At 56.2% G+C, this 9,047-nt stretch overlaps 1 protein-coding gene across 1 annotated transcript; it reads left to right on the plus strand.

Moving 5' to 3' along the window:
• The first annotated feature begins 4,995 nt into the window (after nucleotides 1-4,995).
• On the plus strand, nucleotides 4,996-8,841 carry TLNRD1 (talin rod domain containing 1). The gene has a single exon (XM_001512301.3). The coding sequence runs from the start codon at nucleotides 5,497-5,499 to the stop codon at nucleotides 6,658-6,660; it is 1,164 nt and encodes a 387-aa protein (XP_001512351.2). The 5' UTR covers nucleotides 4,996-5,496; the 3' UTR covers nucleotides 6,661-8,841.
• Nucleotides 8,842-9,047: the final 206 nt, after the last annotated feature.

A 9,047-nucleotide genomic window follows, 5' to 3' on the forward strand; every position in this document is an offset into this window, starting at 1 on the left:
GTGATTGACAGTGAGGAATTTCATTTTGATGCTGATATGGATGGGCAACCACCGAAGCTTCTTGAGGAATGGGGAAATATGGACTGAATGTTCCTCCTGAAGACAGGCAGATACAAAGGCCTTTGCCTCCTCAGCTAGACACACTTTCCTCCCATCACCCACCTCCCTTAATACACACTCCTCCAACCCTGCTCACTCTCAATCAATCACACTTTCACCTGGTCCCCTCTCTCACATTCCTGCACCCCATCACTGAGAATCATGTGACTGCATTAAGCACTAACCCTGACAGGGGCAGGAAAAGTGTTCATTCATTCATTCAGTTATATTTATCGAGTGCTTATTGTGTGCAGAGTACTGTACTAAGCGCTTGGGAGAGGACAATACAACAATAAACAGACATTATCCAGCCTTGGCTTCACCGACTCCGTCCTCTCCTGGTTCTCCTCTTATTTTCTGGCCATTCATTCTCAGTCTCCATCAAGGGCTCCTCCTCCCCCTTCCATCCCCTAACTGTAGGGGTTCCTGAAGGGTCAGCTCTTGATCTCCTTCTGTTCTTCATCTTTACTCACTCCCTTGGTGAACTCATTCGCTCCCACGGCTTCAACTATCATCTCTACGCAGCTGACAACAAAATCTACATCTCCCCTGTTCTCTCTCCCTCCCTCCAGGCTCGCATCTCTTCTTGCCTTCAGGACATCTCCACTGGGATGTCCTCCCACCACCTAAAACTCAACATGTCCAAGACTGAGTTCCTTATCTTCCCTCCCAAACCCTGTTCTCTCACTGACTTTCCCGTCGCTGTCGACTGCACTACCATCCTTCCAGTCTCACAGGCCCGCAACCTTGGTGTCATCCTTGACTCCGATCTCTCATTCACCCCACATATTCAATCCTCACCAAAACCTGCCTGTCTCACCTTCACAACATCACCAAGATCTGTCCTTTCCCCTTCATCCAAACTGCTACAAGTTAGTACAATCACTCATCCTATTCCCCTTGGATTACTGCATCAGCCTCCTTTCGGACCTCCCAACCTCCTGTATCTCCCCGCTTCAATCTATACTTCACTCTGCTGCCTGGATTATCTTTCTACAGAAACGTTCTGAGCATGTCATCCTCCGCCCCCCCCCCACCCCAAATCTTCAGTGGTTGCCTATCAATCTCCCTATCAAGCAAAAACTCCTCACTACTGGCTTCAAAGCTCTCCATTACCTTGCCCCTTCTTACCTCACCTCCCTTCTCTCCTTCTACATCCCAGCCCACACATTCTGCTCCTCTGGTACTAATCTTCTCACTGTGCCCCCTTCCTGCTTGTCCCTCTGTCGATCCCTGGCCCATGTCCTGCCTCTGGCCTGGAATGTTCTCCCTCCTCAAATCTGCCAAATTAGCACATTTCTCCCCTTCAAAGCCCTATTGAAAGCTCACCTCCCCCAGGAAGCCTTCTCAGACTGAGGCCCCCCTTTCCTCTGCTCCCCCTCCCTTCCACATCACCCTGACTCACTCTCTTTGCTCTCACCCCCTTCCCGCCCCACAGCACTTGGGTATATAAGTTCATACTTATAATTATAATTCTATTTATTTTTATTAATGATATGTATCTATAATTCTCTATTTATTTATAATGATGCAACTGATGCCTGTTTCCTTGCTTTGATGTCTGTCTCTCCCCTTCTAGACTGTGAGCCCGTTGTGGCAGGGATTGTCTCTATCTGTTGCTGAACTGTACTCCCCAAGGGCTTTGTACAGTGCTCTGCACACAGTAAGCACTCAATAAATATGACTGAATGAATGAATGAACAATAAACAGATATATTCCCTGCCCAAAATGAGCTCACAGTCTAGAGGAGCGGGGTGACAGACATTAATATAAATGAATAAATTACAGATATGTACTTATGAGCTGTGGGGCTGGGAAGGGGGAAGAACAAAGGGAACAAGTTAGGGTGAGAGCAAGTCAGGGTGACGCAGAAGGGAATGGGAGAAGAGGAAAGGAAAGGCCTCCTGGAAGAGATGTGCCTTCAAAAAGGCCTTGAAGAGGGGGACAGTAATTGTCTGTCAGATTTGTGGAGGGAGGGCGTTTTGGTCCGGAAGCAGGTCGTGGGCACAATGTCGGCAGCAAGACAGACGAGTTCAAAGTACATTGAGAAGGTTAGCATTAGAGGAGCAAAGTTTGCAGGCTGGGTTGTAGTAGGAGTAGCAAGGTGAGGTTGGAGGGGGCAAGGTGACTGAGTGCTTTAAAGCCAATGGTAGGCTTTAAAGGAGTTTTTGTTTGCTGTTGAGGTGGTTGGGCATCCACTGGAGTTTTTTGAGGAGTGCAGTGACATGACCTGAACACATTTATCGAAAAATGATCTGGGCAGCAGAGTGAAGTATGGACTGGAGTGGGAGAAGGCAGGAGGTAGGGAGGTCAGCAAGGAGGCTGATGCAGTCATCCAGGCGGGATAGGATGAGTGATTGCATTAACGTGGTAGCAATTTGGATGGAGAGGAATTGGTGGATTTTAGCGATGTTGTGAAGGTGGGACCAATAGGATTTAGTGATGGATTGAATATGTGGGTTGAATGAGAGAGAGGAGTCGGGGATAACGCCAAAGTAATGGGCTTGTGAGACAAGAAGGATGGTGGTGCTGTCTACTGTGATGGGAAAATCATGGGGAAGATGGGGTTTGGGTGGAAGAAAAGGAGTTCCATTTTGGACATGTTAAGCTTGAGGTAACGGGAGGACATCCAAGTAGAGATGTCTTGAAGGCAAGAGGAAATGCGAGACTGCAGAGAGGGAGCTGGAGATAGAGCTGGGAAAGCATGAGTTCTCCAAGGAAGTGGGTGTAGATGGAGAATAGAAGAGGACTCATAACGGAACCTTGAGGGATCCCATCAATAGGTTTTGGGGTTTTTTTCATGGTATTTGTTAAGGGCAGGGAACATGTCTGCTAGTTCTCTTGTGTTCTCCTCTCCCAAGTGCTTAGTACAGTGCTCTGCCCATAGTAAGTGCTCAATAAATGCGATCGTTTGAGGGAGGGAGAGAGGAGGGAAGGTGGGAAGGAGGAGGAGGGAGAAGGATGAGGGAGGGAGAAGGGATAGGGGAAGGAGCAGGGATAGGGGAGGGATGGGTGAGGGAGGAGGGATAAAGGCTGAGGGAGGGAGGAAGGGGGGGTGTGGGAGGAAAGAGGGATGGAGGAGTGCTTAGTACCTAGTAAGTGCTTAACAAATACCACAATGAAGTTAGGATATTTGAGAAAACGTCTTACAGACTAAGCTTGTTATAGGCAGGAAACTTGTCTGCGAATTCTCTTGTGTTGTCCTCTCTCAAGCGCTTAGTACAAGGCTCTGGACATAGCAAGTGCTCAATAAATACTACTACTACTAATGGTATTTGTTAAATACTTATGTTAGTATTTAAGTACTATGTACCAAGCACTGTACTAGCGCTGGAACGGAATAGATACAAGCAAGGCAGGTTGGACAAAGTCCCTGTCCCATGCCTATTTGTTTTGTTTGGTCTGTCTCCCCCTTCTAGACTGTGAGTCCATTGTTGGGTAGGAATTGTCTCTATCTGTCACCGAAAATGTACTTTCCAAGCGCTGAGTACAGTGCTCTATGCCCAGTAAGCGCTCAATAAATACGACTGAATGAACGACTGAACGTGCGGCTCACAGTCTCAATCCCCATTTTACAGATGAGGTAACTGAGGCCCAGCGAAGCGACGTGACCTGCTCAAAGTCACACAGCAGACAAGTGGTGGATCCAGACTTAGAACCCATGACCTTCCGCCTCCCAGGCCTGCGCTCTATCCATTAGGCCATGTTGCTTGACTGATCGATTGAGAGGAGGGGGGAGGAGAGGGATGAGGGAAGAGGGCTGTGGGAGGGAGGAAGGACAGGGAGAGGTCGGGGAGGGAGAGGGCTAGGAGGGAGGGATGGGAGAGGAAGGGGGGGAAGGAAGGAGGGGTGGGCTAAGGATGGGAGAGGGAGGGGGGAGGGAGGAAGGGGAGGTGTGGGAGAGAAGAGGGATGAGGGAGGAAGGGGAGGGTGTGGGCGGAAAGAGGGATGGGGGAGGGAAGAGTCCGAGGGAGGGGTGGGGCGAGGAGGAAGGGAGGGAGGGAGGGAGGGAGTGGAAGGGGAGGAGGCCGCGGCGCAACACAGGCCCGACGCTTCCCGAGAGGAGCGGCCGCGCCGCAGTGCGCAAGCGCCGGGGCCGGGAGGGGGCGGGGCGGGGGCGGGACCCAGATTTAAGCGGCGGGCGGCGACGCCACACAAAAGATCGGCAGAGGGGCCGCTGCGCGTGCGCGGAGCCAGTCGGCGCCTCCCTCCCTCCCTCCTCCCTCCCTCCCTCCTTCCTCCCTCCTTCCTTCCCTCCCTCCTGCCTGCCTCCCCCCTCCCTCCCTCCCCGTGCGGCGTCTGCGGGCTCCCCACGACTCGGCGCCCAGAGAGGGAAGCAGGCGGCTCGGGTTCCCCGCCTCCGTCCTTTCGATTTGGACTCTTGTTCGGGCCCGCCGTGGGGCTCGTCCACCAAAATGGCAGGAGCCGGCGGGCGGGCGGCTGGTGGTGGTCGTCGCCCCCTCCGCCGCCGCTATAACAGGAGAAGCAGCAGCAGCAGCAGCAGCAGCAGCAACCGCGGCCGGTCCGGGACCCCTCCCTTGGGTGCGGGGCGCGTCTGAGCCGAGCCGGGCCGGGCCGGGCCGGGCCGGGCCGGGCCCGCCGCGCCGCTGCACAGAGCGGGGTGGGTGCGGGGCGTGCGGACCGAAGCGTCCCCACCGATGCCCCCGGGCCGAGCCCTCCGGACGAGGAAGCCGAGGCAGCGGCGGCAGCAGCAGCGGCGGAGGCGGCGGCCGGCGGGCGAAAGGATGGATCCGGGCCGCGGGCGAGCCCGGCGCTTGTCCCCGCGGAGCCCGGGAAGCCGCGGCCAGTGACGCGGCCCAGGAGGAGCCGCTTCCCTCCCCCGCCCCCCCCCCCCGCCCCCCGGGGCCCTCCTCGCCGCCGCCGTCCGGGCTCCCCCCTCCCCATCCCCCAGCCCCGGGCCACGCCCTGCGCGGGGCCGACGCCCGCGTCCGGCCTGCGGGACGGAGGACAGGAGATGCGCCCGCGGGGGCCGCAACGAGCCGGCGGCGCCTGCTGCCGCTGCGGCTGCCGCTGAGCGGGCGGGCGGTCCCCGGGCCGGCGGCACGTGCGGCGCCCCTCGGGCCCGCTCCGTCCCTCGGTGGCCCCGGCTTGTGGCCTCGGGAGGAGAGGGCGAAGGAGCGGGCCGGCGGGCCGGGGGCGGCCGGCACCGCGTCTCGGTGTCCCCCGGGCGCAGGGCGGGAACAGCCGCGCCGGGCCGCCCGCCCCCTCCACCCCCCCGGCCTCTGCCCGCTGCCGCCCGGTCGCCCCGGTGGATGGCATGATGGTGCCGGGAAGGCAGCGCGGCCCTGCCCAGCTCAGCGGGGCCGGCTCCGGGGCTGCTGGGCACGGCGGCGGAAACGGGCGGCCGAGCGGCCGGCCAGGGCCCCCCCGGCGCGATGGCTAGCGGGGGCTCGGGGAAGGCCACTGGCGAGGCGGCTCCCGCTCCTCCCGCGCCCGGCCTGCCCGGAGCGGCCGGCGGCGGCTCGCAGCAGCGCAGGAGGCTCGTGTCGGTCTGCGACCACTGCAAGGTGAAGATGCAGCTGGTGGCCGACCTGCTGCTGTTGTCCAGCGAGGCGCGGCCCGTGCTGCCCGAGGGGCCGCCCGCCGCCGCCTCTTCTTCCTCCTCCTCCTCCTCCTCCTCCGCCGCCGCCGCCGGGGCCCCGCTGTGTCCCCCCTCGTCCGGGGGCGAGTCCTTCGAGAAGTGCCGGGACACCATCATCGCGCGCACCAAGGGCCTGTCCATCCTGACCCACGACGTGCAGAGCCAGCTGAACATGGGCCGCTTCGCCGAGGCCGGGGACAGCCTGGGCGAGCTGGGCGAGCTGGTGGTGTCGCTGACCGAGTACTCGGCCCACGCGGCCTACCTGGCCGCCGTGGCCACCCCGGGGGCGCAGCCGGCGCAGCCGGGCCTCGTGGACCGCTACCGGGTGACCCGCAGCCGGCACGAGGTGGAGCAGGGCTGCGCGCTGCTGCGGGCCACGCCGCTGGCCGAGCTGACCCCCGCGCTGCTGCTGGAGGTGTCGCAGGGCCTGTCGCGCCACCTGCGCTTCCTCACGGACGCCTGCGCCCTGGCCAGCGAGGGCTCCCGGGACCGCTTCGCCCGCGAGCAGTTCAAGCTGGCCGTGCGCTGCATGAGCACCAGCGCCTCGGCCCTGCTGGCCTGCGTGCGGGAGGTCAAGGCGGCCCCCAGCGAGCTGGCCCGCGGCCGCTGCGCGCTCTTCAGCGGGCCCCTGGTGCACGCCGTCGGGGCCCTGGCCGGCTTCGCCACCGAGCCCCAGTTCCTCGGCCGCGCCGCCGCCGTCAGCCCCGAGGGCAAGGCGGTCCAGACGGCCATCCTCGGCGGGGCCATGAGCGTGGTGTCGGCCTGCGTGCTGCTGACCCAGTGCCTCAGGGAGATCGCCCAGCACCCCGACGGGGGCGCCAAGACGGGCGAGCACCGCGAGCGGCTGCGCAACTCGGCCTGCGCCGTCTCCGAGGGCTGCGACCTGCTCTCGCAGGCGCTGAGGGACCGCTCCTCGCCCAGGACTCTACCGCCCGAGGGGGCCGATTCCGTGAATTAACCCTCCCGGCGCGAAGCGGAGCCGCCCACCGTCCCCCAGGCCCACGCCCTACCAAAGACTGGACTCTCCCTGCAGAAGGCCCGCTCTCCTCCCCAGCCTCCCCCTCGGGGGGGAGGGGGGGCCCGCATGCACACACGCACGCCCCTCGCTCCTCTCCGTCCCCGGGCCGCACGCCCGCCCCCCCCACGTTCATCATCACCGAGTGCGGTTTCCGCACCTCAGCGGCCCCCAGGGGGAAGGGGGCGGGGATGGAGGGGGACACTCTGGGATGGGCAGGGGCAGGGGCAGAGGCAGAGCCAGGGCCCGGAGAAATGAGCTGGAATCGTGCTGGGTGCGGTTTTGGCCTCTTGAAGAAAGTCCTGTCTGTCTGTCTGCCGTCCACACTGTACCGTTGCGGGGCGCAGGAAGGAGGCTGGGTTGATTTTGTGTTTCTCTGAAAAAAGAAAAAAAAGGTTACCTCAGTTTTCACACATCAGACAACTAGATGATGGATGTAGCTACCTTTCGGGGAGGGGGGGGAAGTGTTCTGTCCTGGGTTTGGGTTTTAGTTTTTTTTGTTTTTTTTTTTTTTTTTTTTTTTTTAAATCAAGTCTTAGGTTAGCGAGAGAGAGTGGAAGTTACGACTTGCCAGGCAATTTACAAACTGGGGGAAAAGCTACTGTGAGTGTTTAAAGAATTTACACTATAACAAGTGATTTTTTTTCAATGTCATTTTTTATCTTGCATGTACTGGAGTATTTATTTCATCTATTAAAATGTTATGTTTCTCAGATTTCTTTGTGACGACTCTTGATACTTGGGTTATCCGGCCCTTCTGGCCGTGTTGGATTCTGCTGGGAATGGGGACTATAGTTCCAACTGAGACGACGGCATGGAAGCATGAATTGGTTTGGTTGAGCTTTTTGTGGGAAACAGCCAAAGCCCCCCCACCCACCATTTCTACCCCATCCCCTTTCAAAAACTTTTCTTTTTTGGGCTGGTGGGGAGGGATGGGGACAACAGTGGTTATTGTTCACACGGTCCAAGTGATGACCAAGTTAAAGGGACCTAGAGAAGGGGGCTTTGAGATCTCCTTCCACAGGGGAATGTGAGAGGTTAAACGTTGTGGGATTTTAGCATTTAGGAGTAAAGCTGCTAGATGCCTCTGATCTTGTCTGTAGCCTTCGAGTTTGTGACATATTGGAAGAGAGTTTTCTACTCCCACTCACTGTTTCCTCCCTCCCATCCTTAAATGAAGCCTCTTAACACATGGCTCTTCACTGCTTTAGAACAGGGATGGTGTTTGGCTTCCAAAAGTCTAGCTCTTTTATTTGTTTTTTCGTTGTTGTTTTTTTCCCCCCCATCGGTTAATTTAAGGTAAAGACATGCAATGTGTCTTGTGTGGTACCTGCATTTTGCTAGTTCAAGCTGTATGCACTGTGCATGAATTCTTACTATTCTTCAATTACCAGCACTCCAGAACTTGGACTGTGCTTACCCGGAAGTCCCCAGAACTTGGTCTGTGTGAGTAAAGTGAAGTTTTGCATCTATAAGTGAATCCGGAATGGTCTAGACAGACAGCCTGTTTAATTCAGGGGAAAACAGCCTAGATTGGCTCTTGAGATGGACCCAAATTCATGGTATAATCGCAATTTTCCATTGCCCTCCGGCTACGTCTGCCCCTGAAGCATCCTATTATGAACTGTAGATGAGACAATTTCTTGTGACTGAAATTCAGTTGAGGGTGAAAGATTCCTAATGTTTGTGTTCCAGACGTTTCAGGGGCTCGTGGGAGAGACCACGGGCTGTATAGTTTAACTGAACCTAGACTTAAAATTTGCACACTGAATTTCTCACTTAAGAAGAGTTAACTTTTATTTTAGTGATCCTTAGGCTAGAATAGAAGAGTTTGGAATATATTCTCTGCAGTTCCGTTCGTAAAATTGTACAGTCTGCACCACATCTATGTCAGAAAATAGACTCTGACCAAATTGTGTTCAGGAATTTGCATCATTTCTCTGATCTGCTGTGACTTCTATTCTGCTCCTAGATGTAAAAAGAAAAACAGTTTCTCCAAAAGTTCCACTGTATACTCCGCTTGCATAGGAAATTCTGTGACTGACCCTATTTACGTAGTATATTGGATTTTTTTTGTCACTACACCTAAAACCTCATTAAAACTGAATGATTGTTTCATTTGAATTGCTGCTTTTGTGGCCTAATTTTGAAAGACCCTGTTACTTTTGCTAACACCGATGTTGTCTTGTCATGATGAGAGATCTTTTAAAAAAGGATGAGTGGAGGGTGGGGAAAATAGAAATATCTACTTTTTTTTCCATCTGGTTAAAAAAAAAAAAGGAATCCTTTAAGCAATATGAAAACACTATTTTTGATGTGTGTGTTTCCCC

The sequence above is a fragment of the Ornithorhynchus anatinus genome, chromosome 5 (genome assembly GCF_004115215.2).
Source record: "Ornithorhynchus anatinus isolate Pmale09 chromosome 5, mOrnAna1.pri.v4, whole genome shotgun sequence".
Lineage (NCBI taxonomy): Eukaryota > Metazoa > Chordata > Mammalia > Monotremata > Ornithorhynchidae > Ornithorhynchus > Ornithorhynchus anatinus.